Genomic DNA, 24,358 nt, shown 5'->3' on the forward strand with positions numbered 1-24,358 from the left:
TATTGTTATGTGCATTTTTATTCACGCCATAATTGTGCAATGCATTGTGTGTGTGTGTGTGTGTGTGTGTGACGGCCGTAGCAGCGGCGTCCTACGCAGATCCGCGGTGTGTGCGAGCGGCGGTGGCTGGAGCTGTGCGGCGGGTGGCGCACACGGGGGGCTGCCTGTGTGGTCCTCCGCCGTCGGGCTCCGCCGGGCTTTGCCGGGAGCTCCGGGGGGCTCCGCCGGTTGGTCGGAGGCTTCGTGTCAGATTTCGTGGCGATGACGGTGCAGCTCCGTAGCTCTTAATTCTCCGCCACTCCAGCGTAGATGAGAAAGTGATTCCGGAAGCTTTATAAAATGAAACCACAAAAAAAAAACAAAAAACCTATCTTTGTCATCTCTCAAAAGGGGGAAAAATATTCTTGAAATAGATTTTGGTGGACATCATCAACAATTTGATGGGGGGAAAAAAAAATCAATTTGTGAATTCAATCATTAAATTTTTCTTTTATTGTAAGTCCAAATCTTTCTGTATTTCCCTCTTTTTTTTGAGGGAGGATCCTGAAGCTCGCGCACAATGAAACCTTGCTTCATTAAAAGTGTATTAATCTCACGAGAGGCACCTTAAGATGATGTTGTCTTTTTCTTTAAATTGTTGGAGGGGGGAGAAAAAAAAAAAAATCTCCCAGATTTGGTCCCTGTCAGTCAGAAATAATTGTGTGCTTAATCTTGTCCCCGATGGATGACTTGGAGTTCAGCAACGGGCCAGCTCCAATGACAAATACAATATTAATATTCATTAACTGCTTTGACAATGCTAATTTTGATGCAGTGGTAAAGGGCCTCCAAAGTTAGCGGCCAAAGCATCAGAGCTGCGCAAGGTGGCAAGATAATTTGTGCTGCTTTGCTGAGCTGAAGGCTTTTAAAGTCTTAAGCAGGGGGAGAAAAAAGGCAAGGTACCACAAACAAAATAAAAGAGAAAGGGGAAAAAGTTCAGACGCATTGGAAACCGGGACCGCAGAAGTAATACGATCAAGAGACGGCTGCAAAAATTTGACACCTCCAATGCTGCATCTTTGAACGAATATCCATCTATTTTTTTTTATTTAAACAAAAACTTGCAACGAAAAAAGGGAACATAACATGGTAAGTCAGCACATTCTCCATTTCTTTTTGTTTAATCTTTTTGATCTTTTCAATTATCGCCATTTGAAGATCAATAGTGATTTTTTTTTTTTTTCTGCTGTGGTTGAAAGGCTCACAGCGGTGGTTTAGTGGATGGTCGGATCACGGCTTTAAGAGTGGGCTTCCTCACTCCAAGCCACCAGTTGGCCGGGGTTGAATTTTCTATTGCCAGCTCTCCCGAAAATCACCCAGGTCTTATTTTACATTTATTGGTGTTTCTGTGGTTGTTGTCAGGGGCTGTTTCCCCGGCGGGGCTGACCGGAGGAGCCGGGCTGCTGCTCGTCTTTACGCGGTCCAGGCGGGAGGGCTGGAAGGGGAAAGCGCGACTACTTTGACGGGCTTTTTTTTTTTTTTTTTTTTTTTTTTTTTTTTTTATAAAGATAAACGTGTTTTTTTTTTTTTGTTGTTGTTGTTGTTTTTTGTTTTTTGTTTTTTTTTCTTTTTCGGGGGGGTCTTTTGTCCCGCTGTGTTTTCGGCGGCTTCCTCCGTCAGAATAAGGGCTGATGAGCGGCAACCAAAGGGGCCAGCGGCCGTAGCTCCGCGCTCTTTGCCCCGGATCGGATCGCTCTCTCCAGCCTTTTTACGTGAAAATTCTCTTGGCCCCGTGTCTGTGTTTTGGATTTTGCATTTAATTCGGTGTGACTGGCGGTGAATGGAGCGTGGCTAGTTTTGGGGATTAGTGACATGACGAGTGACTCCCCGCTGCTTGAGTTTACCCAAGTTAGTGCAACTTCTATAGACGGCACTCCACCACCTCTGTGTCTGCCAAGCCTCTCGCGCTTGCTCCCTTCTCCCATCGTTCTTTCAGCTTTATCAAAGAAGGGGAGATGGACACAAAAGAGCTTATTAGGGTGGATATGAAGATGGGCAAAGGGGGAGAGAGGGACTGGCGGTCGGACACGCGGGAGAGCCGTCTGGTGGAGCGTGCGAGTGTGTGCGTGAGGGGGGCCGAGAGAGAGAGAGAGAGAGAGAGAGAGAGAGAGAGAGAGAGAGCCGCCGGCCGGCCCGCCGGATCCCGCCGCCCGTGTTGCGGGAGCGGGACAGAGGCTCCGGCGCTGCGTCGCATCGGCGTTCCCTGGCTCTCGCCCCGGTCCTCCGGACGCCGTCTTATCGGCTTTCCCCATCGAGCGCGTGCGAGGGGCTGCCGTAGAGGAGGTGCTGCCCCCCAGTGGATTAGTGGATGACATGGCGGTGGGAGTCTGCTTGGAGTCTGTGCGCTACCACGAATGCCAGCATGCTTGTTTTAACCAGGAACCGAGCAGCATCCCAAATACAGCTCTTTTAAATGGTAAGACTTTTTAAAAACAATTTTAAGTCATTTGTGCGTTGTTTTGTGGGCATTTGTTGTGTTTTAAATAATTCATTTTGATTAAATTAAGCCGTGTATATTTCTGTGATCTCCGTTTGGCAATTTATTACACTTATTTTACTAAGTGACAGATTGACAATTTTGATAATGAAAGACGGTGTTGGATTGCTTTGTCTTGACAGTCTGACAGGAGTGTATTGCTTCAATACATCAAACTAAATAGTAATGCATTTTACTATTTTACTAAATAAGACGAAAATATTATAAGCAATAATTGGCATGTTTATTTTTAGACAATTTTAAATGACATGTTCCATTAAGTCTTTTTTAATTTTTTTTACTGCAACTATCTTTGACTGGTAATTCCCTGAAATGCACCTGCTGTTTTATACATTTCTATCAATTTTAAAAACATTTTATACTTGAGTGTTACGAATATTGTTGACAAAATTTAAATTAATTTGACATATTTTCTAACATATTGTTATATATTATATACGTTATTGAAAAAATATGAATGAGTTAATGTGATTATCGTAAGTTATATTATTCAAAGATATTTAAATCATTTCTGTAAAGCAGGGATGTATTGTATTGGTGACAGCGGCTCAGTAGGGGAGCAGCACTTTGAAGTTGCGACTGAGTTCATAATATTTTGTAGCGACTGTCGTTCCTGGAATTGTTCCAATTTATCGAAGGAAAAACAAAACAGGATTCGCGAAGCTTTGTTTCTTTTTTGGGTTTTGTTTTTTTTTGTTTTGTCGTGGCCGCTCTGTTGTTCCTGTCAAATTTTCTTTTCTTTCACACTTTTCTCATGCGGACGCCGGAGACGGTGAAGTAGAGATAGTCTTTTTTTTTTTTTTTTTTTTTCTCCCCCCTCTTTCTTTTCTTCTTCGCTCTCCTTTTGTGTTGGCGGCGCGGACGCATTGTGTGCAGTGTGATTGGGAGCTGTCCGTCACCCGGTGGCGAACTGCCCGTTTACTTAAGAAAGTGCACGTGGGACAAAGGGGCCGGCAGGAGTGTGTCGGGCCGCGCTGAATGGAGGGAGGGCAGGCAATTAGCTAGCACCTTGTCGGGCTCTTTACTTGTCGGGCCGCAGCCCCGGCGCTATTGTCCCCGCCGTGTAAAGGACATTCCCGGGGCTTTGTTTCGGCATTAAGGGCCCGAGCGCCGCTGCAGCCGGCCGAGAGAGGAGCCGGCGCTCGGCGTGACGCATTGAGAACAGCGCTGAGAGGAAAAGGCCCGATGTCCCGTTTAAAATGCATCGGTGCGGCCCACAAGCGACGCTTGTTCTGTTTTTGTTTGGCCTTAATTCTTTGAACAGAATTAAGACATTGTTTTATTTATGTTTTGTCAATGAATCAATCAGTTAATTAAATTGATGTAGGGAATTTTGGGGAAAGAAAATTATTTTGTAGTACAATTTTTTTCAGGCAATATAAAATTGTCACGTGTGTGTACAGTACAAATATTATTTCTGAGCACAATTGGACCAAAGTCAACTATTAGTTAATTCATTTAAATGTACCTTGCTGTGGCAAAATTATTTAACAAAAAACCCTGATATTTTCCAAAAAAAATTTACAGTTGAAAACTTCTTCATCATTTGAGTGCTTTTAATATTAAGACAACACTGTTTTAACATTATAGAATAACAGTTTTTTGATGCTGACTGTTTTGAACTATAAACCACCTGCACCTTTGAAAATATTATTTTCAAAGGTAACAAAAATAAAAATGTGACTTACATTAAAAATGAACAGTCGATAATGCTTAAAAAAAAAAAAGAAAAGAAAAGAAAATCCGACAGTGCTTTTCGGCATTATTAGAGAACTGCATTTATTTCATCTTTTAGGGGCTGAATTTCTTTATAACACAGATGATTTATTTTCTCAGCCCAAAACAAACCGAGTCGGCTTTGACGTATTTTCTCTTAAAAATCGCCTTTAGAGGGACATGAATATTGCACAGGGAGCCGGTTTGAAGGCGCGTGGCTGCAAACACACAACACAACACAACACAACACAACACAACACAACACAACACAGAGCAGCAGCAGCGGTGGAGGCTTCGGGCCCCGAGCTGAACCGAGCCGGGGTCAGGGAGGAGGAGGGGGGGGGGCTTCTCGACTCAGGTATTGTTCAGTAGAGGTGGTGAGGAGGGGTGAGGAGGGGAGGGGGGAGAGTCCACGTTTAATGTCAAACTGAAGACCCCCCCCAAATTAAAAAAAAGACTTGTGGTTGTGTTGAGGACTGCCAGCATCTCAACACAAGGTGAAATCACTGTTGCCACAGTTTGTCGAGGCTGCCCCCCTTTGTGAGTGTGGTTCCTTCCTGTCTGTCTGTCTGTCTGTCTTCTGTCTGTCTGTCTGTCTGTCTTTCCTTCTCCTGCCGATCTCGCTCTCCTCTTTGTCTGTTCTTGCTTTGCTCGCTCTAACGTTTCAAGCCTCCGGTGTCTCTGGGCGTCCTGCAGGCGCAGCAGAGCCCACACGCATGCACAGGCGTGTCCCTGGAGGCCGCGGCGCGCGGCCCAGATTCGGCCGCAACCGAACCGTTCCCTTTTTATCGCTGTTTGTTTTTTATTTTTTAATTTCTGGTGCCGTGCCGGGCTGAAGAGACTCCCGGTGACGTTCCGGTACTTGCGCCCTCTCGCGTCTCGAGCTTCTCGGCGCTGGTCTGAGAGCGTTCCTGGGCGCGGGGACGGAGTGAAGGATTGTGGGAGCGCATCAGGGGTTTTGTTGTTGGAGAAAGGGTGTTGAGGGCGTCGTGAATGTGAGTTTGCGTAGGCCTCGTGTGTCCGACCCCCCAAGAGGCACTCGCTCTCTAAAGAGCAGAACAAGAAGGGGTGTTTTGGGTGGTGCTTTGGGGAGGGTTGCGATGGTGTGAGACACATGCCCGGCTCGGAGCCCTCCGAGACGGACGGGCGGGGGTGGGGGGGGGGGGTCATGGAGCCGAGCGATGGAGACAGTCCGGAGGAGAGGGCAGCCCGGGCGGTGCTGCTGGCCCCCGGGCTGCCTCTCCTCCAGCAGGTGGGGTGCTGGCACCTCGGCCTGAGCAGCTGGGTGAGTAACGCTCCCTCCCTCCCACAGCGGCCTCGTCTCTCTGTTTGTTGACAGTTAAAGTGAAGGAGTTTGATTTTGGGGAGACGTCTGAGCTGATTGGTGCTCAGCTGTTTTTTAAGTGGATGGAATCCTGACAGGTGTGTGTGTGTGTGTGTGTGTGTGTGTGTGTGTGTGTGTGTGTGTGTGTGTGTGTGTGTGTGTGTGTGTGTGTGTGTGTGTGTGTGTGTGTGTGTGTGTGTGTGTGTGTGTGTGTGTGTGTGTGTGTGTTCACTGCTATACACTGGTGACAGTGTTGTGACGTCCTAGTTTGAAACAGTTTTGCTTGTTTCCATTGATTTTCCACATATAATAAATGTTAATTTAATACTATTTAAGGAAAACAGTTCTCATAAGAGAGCCGTTACTTGACAGAGCATTTTCATATTAGGCTCATGTCTTAACCATGAAATGTAAAATAAGAATTCAATAACCTCACAGATTAACATATTCCTTTGTAGATGTTGCGATCCAATTCAGATTCCTAATTGCCCGCCTTTCAACCCAAATTCTGAAGCGCTGATTGCATTTCAAAAGGCAGAATTCAGTCTGGCTCTTAACACCGTCGTACAGTATTTCCTCTTTAGAGAAGCTCCTTTAACTCAGGTACGAGAGCTCAAGAGGCTGTTTACATTGAAATGGAAAGGCTTCGCGCGCGCGTACACACACACACACACACACACACACACACACACACACACACACACACACACACACACACACACACACTCACGCAAGGAGGTGAATTGTGCTTCAACAACATACAACAATTTCTCAAACACCACTCCATATTTAATCAATTTGATTTGCACTCGTCTTATTTATCAGTGATATTGAAACGTGGCCTTATTTTATTTTTTATTTTTGAGATTCCATTTGAAGTGCCGACTATCAAAGATGGGAAGCAGAAATAAATGGTGACGAATGACTTGAGTGCTGGAGAAGGGAGCGGCGAGGGAGGGAAGGCTTCTGGCCCACATGGTATTTTTTGTTGGGCTCTCAGATCAAGCGGTCGCCGTGTCACTGCAGCAAAGTGAATAGATTAACTTTTAAATATCCTGTGGACGCAGGGCACCCCGGCCCGTGGAGATGCAACTCTGCGAGAAAACTGATCAACCCTCCCCGCCCCCTTAATGTAGCGGGGAAACACATTTCCCTCTGATTAACACCAGAAGAAGTGCTGTTACCCCTTCTCCACACTGGACACCTGTAGATGACACACAGGTCTAATTTAGTGGAGCATTTCAAAGAGCCTCGGTCCATCGTTCCAACGGGAGCTCAGATTGTTCTGCTTGTTCATTGTATTGGTTTTTTTTTTGGGCGATTGATATCAATAACAGGATGAGCGCTGGTTTGACCTGAGGACTGGAGGAGGCGCTCTAGGCCCCGCAGAGGACAAAACAGGATCCTCTCGTGTAAACAGATTGCATGGAGGCGTCTGAATCCAATGATCCTGGATCATTTGTTGGGACGGCGTTTCACCGGTGGCAGCACAGTTTGTTTTGTTGCCGTAATCGAGTGGTGTCTCCAAACACCGACTCTACCAACACAAACAGAGTGTGTGTGCGCAAGTCCTGGACTCGGGCCGCGCTCTTGGACGGACCCCGGGGTGCTCTGGCAGCATTTCTGCTTGCTTTGGAATTTGTGTAGGCCTGAGCGGACCCCAATCCATCACCACACTGTCCTCGCTCTCTCCCTCTCTCTCCACAGCCCACTACAGCTCATTAGCACCAGGCTGTTGTGACAACTCATCATATCGCCACATAAAGCGGAGAGCAGGGCATTGTGGGGGCCTCCAGTCTCCGCCCTCCCATCACACCCCCCGGCCTGCAAGGTCGCCACCTTCACGTTTAGGCCTCAGATTGACCCTGGGGGGCCCTGGGAGATGGCAGCAGGCAGAAAGGAAGGACAGCAGCCTTTTCCTGTCCCACCCCCTGCTCCCACGTCAGTCCCTCGGAGGTTTGGCTTGATGCTGCTGGAGGAAAGGCCCGTGTCTCCCTCTCGCTGCCGTGGTCTCTCTCTGGTACGGTGTCATGATGGAATCAATCCTTTACTTTTGTAGTCTACGTGAACGGCTGTGAGAATATGCTTTATGACCTGAGTGAGGTCTGACGGTTTGAGCTTCATTTAGTTTTCTACACCCGTGGTCTGATCTCATACTTTCCTGTGTAGTTCAGTGTGAGGAGCCACCGTTGGATTCTCCAACATGACATTTTGAATTCGTTAGGGGATATTCTGATATGTATAGTTTAAAATTCCCTGATAATTGTGAGAAGAAATTCCTCCATCTAGTCCAGCCTCAAAAGAAAGGCCAACAACCACCTCCTACAAAAACAAAAAGCCTCACAATTTTTAACTCATGCCAACAATGTGGCTTCCATTACACTCAAAATGCTTCTGAAATTAAATTCCCACAAAGCTTAGCCAGTGAGGAAACCTTCCCAGCAGCCAAGCGGCTCACTGACCTTCAAGAGTTTTACGTGGAGAAGCCATCTATGAATGGTGGCCAAAGACAAACTAAAAAGGGTCGAAGGTCAGGGAGCGCGATGTTGTTCCCTGAGTGATTTCGTTGTGACAACCATGAAGAAAGTGCGTCCATAGACGGAACCATTTTCCCCGTGTCCTATTCGAGCTCTTTGGGAACCAGAATCCAATGGAAAGGGACTGAGGCGTGACTAATTGGTAGTGACATAATCGGAGGTGCTGAACCCCGGCGCTGTCGGCGTCAGTTCCTGCCCAGATATTTGGTTTCGGTGTCTACAGGTCGTCCACGCTATCGCTCAGCTGTACTGTGAGGGCCCGTGGTGGAAAGCGCTTGATGAATTTGTTTATGACCCAACGGCGCTGTTGGGCCAAAGTCTTTCTTTGGGTTTGGAGGTTTTCTTAAAGTCAGCTGATGATTTCAAAAGGGCTACCTGTGTGTTTGCGTGTTGTATACAGCCCGACCCCTTTGCTGGAATGTCTTTGATTGAATGACGGTGCGAGGGGGTGGGAGGCGAGGAGGTTGTTGTTTTTTTGTTTTGTTTTTTTCTTCCCTTTTCCCGGCCCCCCACACTGCCGCCTTTTGTCACACGCCCCCCGTGTGGCTGAAGCAGCCGACCGGAGGCTGCAGCGGCGCTCCGGCCCGAGGCAGGTGCCAAACCACCAGGCGAGCGACACTTCGGGCCTATTCAACTGCCGGCTCGCGGGCTAAATGTGGCCGGCTCGCGGGCTAAATGTGGCCCGCACGTCGATGCGGACTGGCCCTTGAAATGTAGAAAGTGATGGAGTCACGGAGAGATGGATCATTACACAGCCCCATTGCATCCTCCTCCACCCATCCCCTTCCTCGTCCTGGATGGAGGTCGGACGGGCTTCTCTGTTAGACCACACGTACTAGGATGTAAATAAGCTCTCTCTCTCTCTCTCTCTCTCTCTCTCTCTCGCTCTCTCTCTCTCTCTCTCTCTCTCTCTCTCTCTCTCTCTCTCTATCTCTCTCTCTCTCTCTCTCTCTCTCTCTCTCTCTCTCTCTCTCTCTCTCTCTCTCTCTCTCTCTCTCTCTCTCTCTCTCTCTCTCTCTCGGGGCCTCCGCACAAAAGAACTCATTTAAATGGCCACTAAAGCTTTTCAGCGGCGAGAGAATTGACAACATTCTTTCACATCATTACCGAAGGGAGGGGAGGAGGGAGGGAGGGAGGGAGGGAGAGATGCATCGTGAGTATTCAACAACTCATCAGCCACATTTGGTGGCGGTTATTCCTCCCTCACCTCCTCCTTCCTTTTGAAAAAAAAACAAAAAAACAAAAAAAAACCCGAAAAACGCTCCGTCCCGATATTCTAGATGTGTGCGGAATGTGGAATGTGGCGCCGCTTGTGTTTCTTTTTAACGACTTCTATTCCAACACACACACACACACACACACACACACACACACACACACACACACACACACACACACACACACACACACACACACACACACACACACACACACACACACAGAGTGAACTCCCCAGTCTTTTCAGCTCAGGGTTGTGAATGAGTCCCTGGAGCCTCTGCCTCCCTGGAGTTCTGCTGGAGTTCATTAATCTTTCATTGGGACCATGGCAATAGGGAATGCCCCCCCCCCCTCACACACACACACACACACACACACAGAACCCTCCCCGCCCCCACACACACCCTCATTGGAGGACAGGTTTCTATATGGCTGAGTTGTTCGCAATTGACTGTATAAAAACATGGTCGTAGCTGATGTGAGTAGATGCGTTTCAAAGCCACCGGGGGGGTGGAGGCGGGTGGAGGCGGACGTGGTGGGGTGCAACCTACGTAGTAGTAGAAACTGCAACCAGCTCCTGTGTACTACAATCGATTTTCGGAGAGAGGGCTGGCAGTGAAGTATCTAAGTCTACGGGGGTTGATACTTGCGGATCTTTATCTTTAAGCGCATTTTATACCAGTATACGGTTTGTTCAACAACCCCCAAAAGAACCACAAGGGAGACATTACAGGAAGGAAACCTACGATCACTCAAAGGTCAGGGTGATAAAAAAAAAAAAAAAAGATATTGACTTTGTATTTTTACTGAGAACTTGGCGCCTGGTTCCATTGACGCAGAAGGAAGACAGGGCGCTGTGAAACAGTCCTGCAGCCGGCCATGAGGGGGCGACAGTGAGGCGAGCCACTGGGGGGGGGGGGGGGGGGGGGGGGGGGGGTACGGTGCATACCGATTACCCGGGCTCTGCACCGCCGCCTCCCACTCAAACTAATTTACTGCGTTTATTAACTTGAGCCTCGGCCGGCCGCTTCAGATATCTTTTCCCAGCGCTAAGCTCGTATTCATCCCCCCTCAGGCCGCGGCGCTGGATTTGTGTAGTCAATGAGCAGGCGAGGGAGAACGAGCGTCTTATGTATGCATGTATGTACGTACCCCCCCCTCCCCCGTTCCTCCCCAAACATCTAGATCCATTAATGCTGTTCAATGTCTGTTGGAATGGTGCCACGTCTCACCCGTTGGGGGCAGTTAATGAGGGTATTTGCCCTATGAGAGCGCCCAATGAACACACACACACACACACACAGCCAGCTGCAGTGGCTTGCCATCTCCTCTCCCTCAATACACCACCCATGTTATGATAAGCCTGATTAGTGCTGCTTTTTTAAATGCTGAGGGGAGGACGGGTGTGTGTGTGTGTGTGTGTGTGTGTGTGTGTGTGTGTGTGTGTGTGTGTGTGTGTGTGTGTGTGTGTGTGTGTGTGTGTGTGTGTGTGTGTGTGTGTCCCCCTCTGCCACTGGCCTTATCTACAGCGGAGCTCTAATCTGGTTATTTTGTGGTTGGGGACTGTGTGTGTGTGTGTGTGTCCTGGCTGGATGAGAGGGGCTGAGCTCCTGTTAACACACCCTGAAGCTGCACTGTAATCTTTGGGTAATTGAAAAAAAGGGGTTCTGCGCCACTTAGGAGCACAAAGAGCAGATTACATAGCTAAAACTAATTTGGCAAAAATGGCAGAAATGGATTTTCAACCCCTCACCTCCACCCTCTCTAAAGCCCTTTATTACAAGACAGCCTACACTCCATAAACCAGGCCTCAGGGGGGATGGCTGGCTGGGTGGAGGGAGGGATGGGTGGATGGAGGATAAAGAGGAGGCCCTGGAGTAGAGAGGAGGTGGAGAGGAGTGAAGCACTGCCTGGTGGTGTTGTTAATGACTGTGGGTTTAAACGCCCCCGGTTGATTTGGCGGTTTAAAGATGATCGATCACCACGGCCGCAGTTAAAGTGCCTCGTCACCCAACCGAGCCCCCTCCGCCCCCGCCGCACCGCAGCCACCGGTCCCTCAAGCTGCTTATGTTGCCTTACTCCTCCCCGGCCTCACACCACAGAAGTGTTCTTAATTACAAACCGCACCTTTTTTTTTTCGCTGTGGCCCAGTGGTTTTGGCGCCCGCTCAGAACTGGATAGCTCTCGTGTTTCCAGACTTTTCCAGCCAAGTTGTAATTCTGTGGCAGGCGCCTGCTTGCAGTCTCTCACTGCAAACCCATATATTAACATCCTGAATTCCTCTTTTCTCTCCCTCCCTCCCCCCTTGTGCCTCAGTCTAATAAGGTTCCAGTGGTACAGCACCCTCACCATGTGCACCCGCTCACGCCTCTGATCACCTACAGCAATGAGCACTTCACGCCAGGGAACCCCCCACCCCACCTACAGACAGACGTGGACCCCAAAACAGGTAGGACCTCAGCGGGCCCGGACCCAGGCAGAGGCCTGAAAACATAAAACACATTGTTTGTGTCAAAAAACATTTTTTTTTTTTCATAAAAATCGAGTCGTACCCCCCCCCCCAAAACATGCGTGACCTCCCTTTACAAAATCATAAATAACTAAGACTTGAGATCTGTAAACAAAAACAGGAGCTTGAACAACCTCACCCCATGGTGGACCTGCTCTGCACCCCAAGAGTTTGGGTGTGTGAGGCTGCCCACAACCTCTCCAACCGCAATACAACTCAAATTTTTTGCCACTTTTAATTCATTTACAGACATTTTGGACCTCCTATCGCTCAGCACAGCCTTTTAGGTTAATGCACTTTCAACACAGTGTATAATTTCATGCTTTTTCACTGGTCCCCAGTAGGTTTAGTTAGCGTTCTTTTGGTAATAACGTCCCCCTTATTATGATGGTCCTCACAAAAGGCCCAATAATGAGCCAGCTGCCGTTTAATGTAGTGCTTAATGGTGCTGCCTAATTGAGCTTAGTGTTTAATTAATTAATGAGCTATATTGGACTTAACCACTGGGTGGCTGAGGGATAATGTTGGCGAGGCGAGTTCCTTTCAAGGCTGGCGGAAAAGCCTTTTTTTTCCTCTCCATTTTTGTACGATTTGAATTTAAGATCAGTTTAGCACTTTTGCCAGTTAAAGGTATCGACTTGGACAAACAACATAATCTGCAACGACCGTCACCTACAATTAAAAATGCTACTGCGGCTCTACCGGGAGAGCATCTTGTCAGGATGGGACCTTCAGGACCCCCGCAGCTCGCCCGTTCGGCCGCGTTGGCAGGCGAGACGTAGAGCGAGGCCCTGGCAACCACCCTGTGGTGTTGTGTTCCCGGTTTCAAGAAGCCCGCGAGAGGGAGAGTTATTTTTTAAAACGTGCTGAGTACAAGACCTTTCCAGGGCATTGTTGTTTATTCAGGACAGAGCGTTGATTTGGTCTCGTCAACCGCCGTGGAAAGTGAAAGGGGCGCCGGGGAGCTGTGATGGTTTAGAGGCGCCCTGTCTCCGACTTGGACATCTCGGTCACTGATACTGGACAACTTTCCAGCTTCCTCTTCTTGGAACCCTTTTAATTCGGTCGAACGCGAGGAGGAGCCGGACCGCGGGGATTGACTCCAGCAAAGGTCCTCGGCCGACCGAAGACTCGAGCATCCGCCCTTCTCCACATCGTCACCACCGTGTCCGGCGGAATTGTAGTTGGCGGGCACGGTTCATGGCGTGGAGCGCCCAGTCCTCCACGCTCCACGCTGAACTCCTACAACCTCCTGAAGCGCCGCAGTTCAAATCCCAATGTTGTGTCACAAGGTCCCGCCCCCTCATATACACCTTGGTCTTATTTTGCATAAACGCCAGGAAACCCAAGAGTCAACGTGTGTGAATCCAGACGTAGCATTTACCAGGTAGCCAGGGCGCTCTGATCACAGGCGGTGCGCTCATTATAATATTGTGTTTTGTTCACTTCAAAGGCCCCAATTATTTTCCGCGCTTAATCTTCTGATTCAATAGACAAACGTGACGTGAGGATGGTGTTGGTGTTCTTTTCCCCTCCTCTTCTGCCAGCACGTTTATTTTTGTCACCGTTGCGTCAAAGGCCTTTGATCAGGAAGTGTGATTTCAACGCCGCGTACATGAGAGCGCAACCCTTCATCTCATCCGATCCCCGCTGCCAACAAAGAACAAATTTAACCCGGAGAGGGGAAGTGCTCGGCAATACGATCAATATTTTTGAAAGAAGGAAACCCTTGTCTACCGTGGCCCCCCCCTCTCCTCCAAACAGCAGAGAGTGAGCGGATGGACCGGTCCGTACTGGTCTCAGGCCCAAACCCCGACCCCTTCAGCCTTTCACCCATCAAGCTCCCGGTTTAGAAGGCAGGAGAAACGAGAGGGGAAAGAGGAAAATCCGCATCTTACAATCAACGTGTGATGTGTTTTGTAGACCATATCGCCCAGCACTAGTTTAATCACATAACAATAATGTAAAAGAGCAAAATGCGTTTTGGTAAAAATAAATGTTATAACAATTCCTCTCCTCTTGAACGAGGCAGCGCTCAAGTAATTCACACACAGCAGTGCAGGGTTTTCTGTCCCAGGCTCCAGTGTTCATTTTTTTTACCGTTGTGAACCAATTCTCTCTCCTTTGCAGGAATCCCAAGGCCTCCACACCCTCCAGATATATCCCCCTACTACCCGCTGTCGCCGGGCGCGGTCGGCCAAATCCCACATCCGCTGGGATGGTTAGTACCACAGTAAGTAACGCCTGTTTTTTATCACTCTGTTCACTCATTATTCTGTGCTGTATGGATGTACCTAAGAGATTCACCAGCATCGCTGAGAGCCGAATCAATCGTACCGGACATTAGAAAAAATAAAACAGTCACCTGACACAGTAGAGTAGAGCCAGGTTTGGGTGTTTCTTACAAAGAAAAACAGATTATATGTTGTAAGGATCACAAAGTCACTGTTTCCATCAGACCCTTATCGACCGTCCGAAATTATATTTTTAGGGAAATAAATTACTCAGAATTCCGGATGTTAAATAATCGAGATCAAATTTAACCTTAAGCCTGTAGCATTTAACCAGCGAGGTATTTCACTTTAATAATTGAACACAAACCTGAAATGATAATTCATGAATTGCATGTTCCAAAAAAACCCCCAAAAAAAACACAACCCAAATCAAATCAGTCTCTCGGTTCGCTTGTCGTCCGTGTGGGTTCTGGGCTCAGTAGGAGCAGACCAGTTTGACCTTTAACCTTCCACATTAAAGCACTAGCTGCGGCTTCCTCAGACCCCTCCTCCCCAAACCCAGACCGGCTCCTCTGCGGCGAGCTCTGCTTTGCATGTCTCTGTACGGTCCAATTACAATAATGAACCGTGATTGCCCGTATTTTACCCACAATTCCACACGGGGGCTCTCCCCTGGTAACTCTTGTCAACACTTGTTAATATGACAAAAGGCTACAAATTAAGCTCTGTTAATTTAATGTTTTCTCGCCGCGATCTAAATACCGGGAGAGGCCCCGAGCACAGCCGCGGCGGCCTTTGATTTGCTGCACTTTATTTTGGTATAAATTTACATTCATTATTGTTTTTCTTTGGATGTGTAGACCTCAATTAGCGTGATGGCTCCATTAAAGAGATCCGCGCTTCGTCTTTAATTATCACAACAAAACACCTAGTTGGAGCTCGGGGAGGACGGGGGCCCCGCTCTGTCGACACGGAGCGAAGGGTTATGAAATTTAATTAGCCACTCCTATCAAGATTTGTGGCATTCAAATTGTTCAGAGTTTTCCTGCGCTTTGATCCGCGCTCTGCAATCCCCCAGATTTTTGTCCTGATCAAATGAGAATAAAGACGCCCGCGATGGGGGGAGCGGGGAGACGGAGGGCTTTACCTTCCCCTTCTCCGTCAACCCTGTTTCTTTACCTCCGCTTTCTTCCTCTCTTCCCCCTTCTCAGGCAAGGTCAACCTGTTTATCCAATCACAACAGGGGGCTTCAGACACCCCTACCCAACTGCGCTCACTGTCAACGCATCCATGTCAAGGTGAGTTGAGCCCTGGGAGAAGAACGCGTGCGTGCACACACACACACACACACTGTACAGAAGAAAGATGCCAGTGCACGAGCATCGCGCGCACTCACACACACGTAGAAGTTCTCCCTTAAGGAGCGCTCACACTCCCCGCCTCTGTTCAAAAGGCCAATCCTCCGGCGCTCTGCAGCTAACGTGCTCAAATATTAATTATATTTATAATTTTCTAACGAGGCCCCTGAAGAACGTTTAGCGCGCTGCGTGTCAGGATGAGGCCCAGTCGGGGCTTGTCCTCGCAGCTCAGATAAACAAACACTGCGGCACTTTGAAGGGCCCGGGCCACGCCCCGACACCTCACTGCAGCCCATTAGAGTCTGGCTCAAATGCTGCTCCGGACATAAGTGCACCCGTGGGGGCTTCCTGTTTGCCGACATTTTGTTTGTGTGTGAGTGCGCGTGTCCATCATTCCATGTTTTTAACTGCATACTGTTCCCTTGAGTGAGATTTTTCAATTTTATACCACAAAACCGTAATTTCATAACCGCAATGATCGAGGCGATATTAGCGATAATTCCTCCCCGTTATGAGCCGTGGAACATGAGGGCTTCAGTTTGGAGGGACGAGCAGGATTCTCAAACGCCGGGTTTTTAGTATCTATATATAAACATATATATCAGCAGATAGTGATGAATAGTCATGTAAGGTTCCCTGAATATAAAACAAATTGAATGCTGGTTTCTTATACAATAAATTCTCACATATGGACCAAGAGAATTAACTGCAGATGACAAAATAACTGGTTTGTTGGAGTTGTTTGAACAAAAACAAATAAAGCTATAGTGCAGAAGGTTGTGTGCGGCTGGTTAAGCTGCCGTCCGGGGACGCCGGCCAGCCCTCAGTTCTATCCCGGGCGGGGCAGCGTGTTTAGAAGCTTTGGACGTTGATGGATCGCGTAGGGGCAGCGAGGGAGGAGCCGAGTGTTTGGTGCTTTAGAAAGACCGCGCTGGCATGGGCGCTAATTTAATCCAGTCAACCTTCAGCCACAAACTGACTTGAACGTTGGCTTTGCCGTATCACCTCACAAACGCCCCCCAAAATTTCATTCAATCTAATTTTTTTTTTTTATAAATGTGACTGGAGAGTTGTGGCTGGATGAGAGATTTGTCGGTCAGGCTGCAATGTCTTGCATCTGCGGTGCTGAAGGAAGGGGAACAGACAAAAAAAAGCCATCACTTTTCTTTTCCACATTATAACATGTAAATATCACATCCTAGAATGTGACTAAAGCCACAGTGTGGTGACTAAAATTTAATTGGAAGAATTTCTTGTCGACGGGTCAATCGTCGGAGCCGGGGCGGGCGGGCGGCGTGCCGTCTACCAGGCCGGGTCTCAGGTGCGAGGGGGCTCGGATCCAGGCATCTGGCAGGAGCATCCAGCCAACCCCTGCTTGAAGTGACTGCTAATTGAGTCCCTTAATGACGGCCTCTACATTGTGATCATCTTATTTCCAGGGCAGCTAATTGAATCTGTTTGACTGGGGGTGTGGAGAGGAGGGGGTGGGTCACCACAGAGAGGAGCTAATGCGCTCTGATGAGGCCATTAATTGAATTAGCATAACTAAATGGCTAGAGAGCGCTGTCTAAAACAAACAAATAAATAAATAAATAGGGGATTTAGAAAATCTATGATAAAATAAAAAAATAAAATAATAATAGAATCCGGAATGACCTCAAAGGGTAACAACCCATTTGAGCTGGTTAACGTGCAACAGGGATCTGATTAATGACATTGGCGGGAAGACGACAGACTCCTTCAAGCCGCTTCCAACAGGCCGCTCACCCAGCCACGCGCGAGCCCCTTCCTTATCCAGGAGCCACGGTTTGATCCACGTCGGGTCAGAGCGCGTCTGATTGGCTTCCGTCACCGGCGTCACCGTCCGATTCGGTGTCTCTGCTGTAGTCGGGCGGGGGGGGGCTTGACGGTGATGGTGAAACCGGGATCCAAACATTCCCCAGAGCCTCCGCCCTGGAGCCTCCGCCCTGGAGCCTCCGCCCTGGAGCCTCCGCCCTGGAGCCTCCGCCCCGTCCCTCAAGCTCAGGTGGGGAATTCGGGTGTTTGCGGCAGGGATCGCTTTTGCCGAATTAGGATTGGGAGGCTGAGTTTGGCTCTGGTCGAGCACCTTGCACCGCGTCCTGGTAGAGCCCCCCCCCCCCCCCCCCCCCCCCGGCAAACGCAAGACATTATTTTGACAACGGGGTTAGAGCCACTAAAGGTCCATTAGAGCGTGTGTGTGTGTGTGTGTGTGTGTGTGTGTGTGTGTGTGTGTGTGTGTGTGTGTGTGTGTGTGTGTGTGTGTGTGTGTGTGTGTGTGTGTGTGTGTGTGTGTGTGTGTGTGTGTGTCGTCCCTCACCCCTGATGCTCCAGCCTGCCCTTTGATATGCCCCCCCCCAGTAGAAGCAGGCTGGTTATTATACATTATACAGGAGGGGGTGGTGGGGGGGGGGCACTGCCTCACATTGGCAATTAAATGGCGCTGGCTGACACTGTGCCGCTGACTCCCCCCCTCCCCCCTCCCTCTCCCCTACCTTTCAGATTGAGACGTAGAGGCCTGGGGGGGGGGAGGGTGGTGTTAGTTAAATTGGTCCGAGGCGCCGCGCGCTGCTGATGAGCCCGGGTGATGATGACGAGGGTGATGATGGTGATGGTGGTGGTGGTGGTGGTGGCGACGGCCCCCGCGCTTCAAAGGGATGGCCGTCATGTTTAAACCATAACCTGGGCCGTGCAGCGGAACGGGGGGGGGCTTGCGGAGGTTGTGAGGGCACGGAGAGGAGGGAGGGAGGGAGGGAGGGAGGGAGAAGAAGAAGAAGGGAGAAAGATAGATCTCGGAACAGAGGAAATTTTAACAAGTGCACAGAGAGAGACGAGGGAGGGAGGGAGGGAGGGAGGGATGCAGCGGCTCTAATGATGGGCGATCTGGCAGCCACCGTTGCTGCTGCGCCCCGTCAACGGGTGACAGGGCACAAACACCAGCGTGTCAGTGATGAAGGGGAGAAGAGGGGAAGAGAGGGAAAGAGTTTGAGGGGGGAGCGCGGCGCTCCCCTGAGATGGCCTCCAACAGAAACTAGTTGTTCCTGGTGAGTTTATCCTCATCATTATATTCTGGCTTGGAGCCATGCAGCCAGACAGAGCTGGGTAATGAGCTGTTAAAAAAAATAAAAATTATTCCTTCTTTCCCTTTCCTTCTCCTGTGTGTGTGCGTGTGTGTGTGTGTGCGTGTGTGTGTGTGTGTGCGCGTGTGCGTGCGCGTGTGTGTGTGTGCGTGCGTGTGCGTGTGTGCGTGCGCGCATCTGAGCCTTGCATCTAAATAATCTCACACATAATTAAAATTACACACTGATACACACACACACTGGTGTCTGTTGTGAAGTGAAGCCGTCGCTGTGGGTCGGTGTTGTGTCGGTGTTGTGTCGTGGACGATGATGGGGATATAAAGGTTGGATGGGGAACTCCTGTCACTGCTGCCATGGCAACGACAGGATGAGGGGCGGGAGCTTCCGAAATGGAGTCCAATGCTGCGAAGGACCGTAGCGGCCCAAAACAACAAAAACAACAAAAACAAAAAAAAAAATAGTTTTAGCCCATTTTAACTTTAGCCCTGATTTTTAATATCGTCTCCATTGTCGTGTGTTGCAAAATTCCAACGATATGGTGAAAAACTTTCCTATTAACTCCCAGTTCCACCGGCAATTAGAGTAACGCGTGTTTTTGTCAAAGGAAGGACTTATTGCCTTTGGTGAAGCCATGGTGCTTCCTCCTCTTTAGATGGAGTGAAAAGGTCAAACTGGGCTGAAACTCTATTTGACCCCGTCACGGTCCTTTCAGTTACTTTTTTAATAATGTTTGCATTCAATGTATGAAATGTTGTCCAGCGCTGAGATGGATTTTCTCGGGGGTAGGAAAAAAAGGAAAAAAAATAATCAGCATAAAACAAGTGTCCAATATTTAGGAGAGCTTGCCAACCAAAGCTGCTTCAAAATGTGGCTCGTTAGGCACTGAACACTCAGCATACAAACCAGATGAGATAACACAGTAAACATGGATGTGGAAGGGCTTGGGTTCCAGGCCGCTCCATCGCTGTGTTGAGGGCTTGGTCGGGACGACCCACAACCACCATCTGTCCATTACTCTCAGTTGAAAAGATCCCAAATGACCTTTTAGTACCTGATCCCACCCCGGGAAAACCTGTCACTGGGGCCATTTCTAAATTCACCTGTGAGAGCGTCGCTAAACAAACTCCAACTGGCTCCCCTTCCGGGCGCTGCGTGATGAGGGGGACGCCTCTGTGCCTTTCCGCAGCAAATCCAAACCTTTTGCATCGTAGTAAAATCATGGGATGTTGACATTTTAAAAGGCATTTAATTATATTCATTTAATACCAATGTATTGACATTTTATACAAATTCAATCTAATACAGATGTTTAATATTCCCATACATTTGTGATTGGTGGTATTTAATGTAAGCGGAAAATGGTTGAATAACTTCCAAACTAACTATAAAATAATAATTCAGCCTCACCCCCTCCCCGACATTCCCACGCGCACGTCTGCACAGATTGAGTGTCGACCGTTTGCCCGACGGCCACAGACCGGCCGCATCCCGCGCGCGGCCGATGCGGCCGAGTCGTTCGCCGGGGCGTCGGTCTCATGTGCTTCCATTTCACCGGTGTCCACTCTGACGATTTACACAGTCTTCTGTCCTCCAGGTTCCCCCCACACATGGTGCCCCCCCATCACAGTTTGCACACCACGGGCATCCCCCATCCAGCCATCGTCACACCCAACGTCAAGCAGGAGTCCTCCCACAGTGACATCAGCTCCCTCAACAGCTCGTGAGTAGCCCCCCCCCCCGAAAAAAAAACAAAAACAAAAACAAAAAATGAGTCATTGACAGTTTGAGGCGACAGGCAGCGGCTCAAAGCCCTGCAGAGCTCCGTCTCGCCCACTGATCTCCTCCCAACTCCACGCCGCCCGAGGAGCCCTGTGCTTTCTCTGAACGCCCCTTGCAAATAAGACCAGACGCAATCTTGCCGGGTGACTAACGGTCGCCTGACTTCCTGTCCCCCTCTCCGCCCCCCCCCCCACCCCACACAGGAAACACTCAGACGCTAAAAAGGAGGAGGAGAAGAAGAAACAGCCTCACATAAAGAAGCCCCTGAACGCCTTCATGCTGTACATGAAGGAGATGAGGGCCAAGGTGGTGGCCGAGTGCACGCTGAAGGAGAGCGCCGCCATCAACCAGATCCTGGGCAGGAGGGTAAGACGCCGCAGCCCATAATAACATCATTTTACGCCGACCGTCGGTACTTTCACACGATTTTTTTTTTTTTTTCACGCGAGAAATATTTGGGAAACGAATCGTCGGGGATGTGGGTGTTGGGCGTCGATTGACCATCTTGAGATATCAACATGTTGCCTCTCGCTCGCACCGAATGGAAAAGGCCGCTGCGCCGCCGGACCCCGAAACCAGAGCTGGTGCAGTGTTCCTTGTTCTGGTGGATGCCCTGTTCCTCCGCTTTCACACTGAAAGCGGAGGAACAGGCATTTGAGCCGAGGTAATGCAAGTCTGAGGCGGGGAATTGTGGCTGCGCATCCCGTCCATGTAGAACACATCCTACAGCAGGTTTTCTTCTCGACGGTTGCACGCACAGGACCAAGCAACGGCGCTGTGTCTGAACGCTGTGCTGAAGGCTCTCTCTCCCCCTCTCCCTCCCTCCCTCTCTCTCTCGTCGTCTCCGTAGTGGCATGCCCTATCACGTGAGGAGCAGGCAAAGTACTACGAGCTGGCCAGGAAAGAGCGACAGCTCCACATGCAGCTGTACCCAGGCTGGTCAGCACGAGACAACTATGTAAGTTTTTAAGTTTACAAGTCGTAACGGCCTCGTCCTTCACCTTGTTTTCCTACCGAGGTCCGGGAGTGTCCGCTGTCAACAAGAGGTTGTGTCGGTGCAGTTTAAGTCAAAAAAACCCCCAAAACAAGCGGATATTACAGCCGGGCGGCGTTGGTGTTAGTATTCGGGGTCGGAGCGTAGCGTGACAGGAGCAGAGCACCGACCCCAAACCGGTCCACGCCGAGCTAAACGCAGACAGGTTTCATCACCCGGTGCGTGTTGGGAAGGAGCTTCCCTCACGTCAGCCTGGAGAAACGAGTTTTCCCCGAACAGAAAAACCCGTCTGCGCGATTGCAAAGCAGAGGAAAACAACACAAAAGGTTACAACAAAAGAAGAAAAGGAGTGTGTGGGGGGAAAAAACAAAAAAAAAAAACAACAAGCGGAGAGAGGGAGAGGAGGGAGCGCTGCGGTCTGGCCTACGGTGGCTGCGCTACTGTAAACCTCAGGGCAGAGATGGGAGGAAGAAAGAAAGAGAGGGAGAGAGAGGGAGAGAGAGGGAGAGGGGCTGAATGAATAAATAAGAAAACACAAAGCGGAGCCCAGCGCTCCGTTTCATGTCTGGGCCTCGTGCAATATAATAACTAAGGTTCCTGTCTGTCTCTATTTTTTTTTTCTTTCTATTTTTTTGGCGGGTAACCAACAGGGGAAAAAGAAGAAGAGAAAAAGGGAAAAGCAGCAAGCAGAGGGCAATGGTAAGTGAGCTGCAATTATGTCTCATATTAGAAACGCCTCATCACGCGTCAGAGCCTGACATCTCACCACATACAAGTCAACAAGCCGGTTTATCTCCTTTGTTATTGTGCCTGCCTTATTTTAATAGTTCTGCCACCCCATGCAATATTTAAATGGTAGCGTTGCTTGTTAAACCCCCCCCCCCCCCCAGCTAATAACTGAATATGCATGACCCCCCCCCCTCCCCCACACACTCCATCTCACTCCCCTCTGACCCCCCTCCCCCCTCCCCCAACCAACCACCCCTCTTTTTGTTAAATTCCCTGCCCCACTTTGCCCCCCAGCATCCTGGTGCTGTGATATGTGTGTTTTGAGAATGTGAAATCTCAGCCTTGTGAACGCCATTAACTTCCTGCCAGTGGTGTGTGTGTGCGTGTGCGTGTGCGTGTGCGTGTGCGTGTGCGGGGCTGCCCCTTTGCTTGCCTTCATGCATGCTTTCATATTAAACGTTTTTAAAAAAAAAAAAAAAAAACAATCACACCACATCTTAAAATTAAGGAGGTTTGCTAATCCTATTCACCAGTTCATTTTTATTTTCCTCGTTTAATCACATTCTTATGATCATTTTGTGAGTTTGTCCAGGAGTGATTAAAATGCCCGTTTTGTTATTAAAATGTGTGTTTTTTTGCGTGCCTTTTGGTGACGGACTCCTCTTGAAGGCTCTCTATCTGTTCTTTTTGTTTCAGAACACAGAGAATATTTTCCAAACCCTTGCCTTTCACTCCCTCCGATTACAGGTGCTAATGTCATTTTGAGTATTAAATTACTAACTTCTTTCATTTATTATTATTTTAATGTATATTTATCCATGAATGTGCCGTAGTAGTACTTTTGAGGGCAGACTCGAAGCTTTAAATTCTACTCCTTCAACTGAGTATGTTCTATTTGCCATGTATGCTGCTTTTCTTATCTCGGAATATTTTGCCACTGTTTATTTTGGCACTAAGCTGAAGTATATTTCATTTGCTTTAGGCTACATCTTTATCCTCGTGTTGCCGCGTCAAAGTCATTTAGTTTAAGACAATTCTCCCCATTTGGCAAACTCTTCTTGGCACTACGTCTGAGGAATTGATTCCTTAAAGCTAGGTCTCCCCTCGCTGTGGAGTATAACCTGAGGGATGTGGTGTCAGGGTAAACCTCCTTAATCTAGACGCTCCGGGAGCCTTTCCTTAAAGGCCAGCGTGAGTTTGGCCCCTTTAAAACCCCACTCTGCTCGGACGAGGCCTGGATTCAAACATCTTATTACCCCGAGCGTTTTTAACTTCCGCCCGCCCGGCGCCGCGCTGTCGTTTCGCCCGGCGCCTGACACCTTAAAAATCACAGCTCCGGAGGGACTGGCCCCTCGTCCGTGCGGCTGAAGCCTTTTTTTCTTTTTAGCCGTTTGATTCCAGGTCTGAGAGCTAGATCCGCCCTAGAGTTCCCTAACGTTCCCCCCACCTCCCCTAACCACCCGCTACTGCTGCTTTGTCCTCCCGACGTACCGGACGCAATCATCCCCCGTCTAGAGTATCCAGTAGACATTGCAGAATTTTAATGAATTAATTTGCACTGTTAATCACAGCTTCTGCTTAATCTCCGCAAATTTACTCTGATTTGGTCATTTTGCCTGCATTTTGACTTTACAACTATGAGAAACACACTAACAGAGTCCTGTTGGACGAGCCTGTGTATAAAAGCATACTTGGGAATGGCTTGCATATCTGGGTTAGGGTTTAGGGTGGGGGGGGGATCTAGCATGAGATGCCACGGCTTCACACATTCACTGGTGTCTGTTTCTCTTCTTATTTCTCTTCGTTTTTTTGGTTTGTTTGTTTTTTTGTTTTTTTTTTAAATTTCATTTTCTCCATTTTGGTTCTGTACTTCCTCTCTGCTGGCTTCTTCCCTTCCCTGTCGCCGCATCAGACCTGAGCGCTCCTAAGAAGTGTCGAGCGCGCTTTGGGCTCGATCAACAGAATAACTGGTGTGGCCCGTGCAGGTGTGTATGGTGTGTGCTTGAAAAAGCCGGGGCCAGGTGAATGCTGGGTAATCGTACCGCTGGGACTTCCTCCTTTGCTCCCTGTCACTGCCTTTCCCCCAGCCACACCCTGCCAGTCTAGCCCGCCTCTAGAGTCCACCATTTAAAAAAAAACAAAAAAAAAAAAACCAACACAAAACACAGGTTCTGTCTGGGCCTTAACAGCGTGTGGGTGCAGCGTGTGGATGCCGGTTGAGTGCGTGTGGTTCCTCCTCTCGTCGATGACTTTTAACGACAAGCATTTCAGAAGGTCAGTTAGATACCCCAAACTGGCAGGTCAAAGCTGGAGGATCTGGCGCGTG

The 24,358-nt window shown here is 49.0% G+C and overlaps 1 protein-coding gene across 20 annotated transcripts in view; it reads left to right on the forward strand.

Annotated features, from left to right (window-relative positions):
• tcf7l2 (transcription factor 7 like 2) overlaps positions 1-24,358 on the forward strand; it is a 97,011-nt gene that overhangs the window by 69,002 nt on the left and 3,651 nt on the right. For 4 of the 20 annotated variants that reach the window (XM_080020836.1, XM_080020832.1, XM_080020829.1 and 1 more), the window contains 8 exons: positions 11,648-11,780; positions 13,971-14,073; positions 15,286-15,372; positions 20,125-20,250; positions 20,513-20,675; positions 21,160-21,267; positions 21,954-22,002; positions 22,729-22,779. In XM_080020836.1, coding sequence (XP_079876962.1) covers positions 11,648-11,780; positions 13,971-14,073; positions 15,286-15,372; positions 20,125-20,250; positions 20,513-20,675; positions 21,160-21,267; positions 21,954-22,002; positions 22,729-22,779 — 820 coding nt within the window. Of the gene's footprint in view, positions 1-11,647; positions 11,781-13,970; positions 14,074-15,285; positions 15,373-20,109; positions 20,251-20,512; positions 20,676-21,159; positions 21,268-21,938; positions 22,003-22,728; positions 22,780-23,944; positions 24,022-24,358 lie in introns of all 20 variants that reach the window. The other 16 variants (XM_080020820.1, XM_080020839.1, XM_080020826.1 and 13 more) reach the window with 11 other exon arrangements.

Source organism: Zeus faber (assembly GCF_960531495.2).
Source record: "Zeus faber genome assembly, chromosome: 20".
In the NCBI taxonomy this organism is placed as follows: Eukaryota; Metazoa; Chordata; class Actinopteri; order Zeiformes; family Zeidae; genus Zeus; species Zeus faber.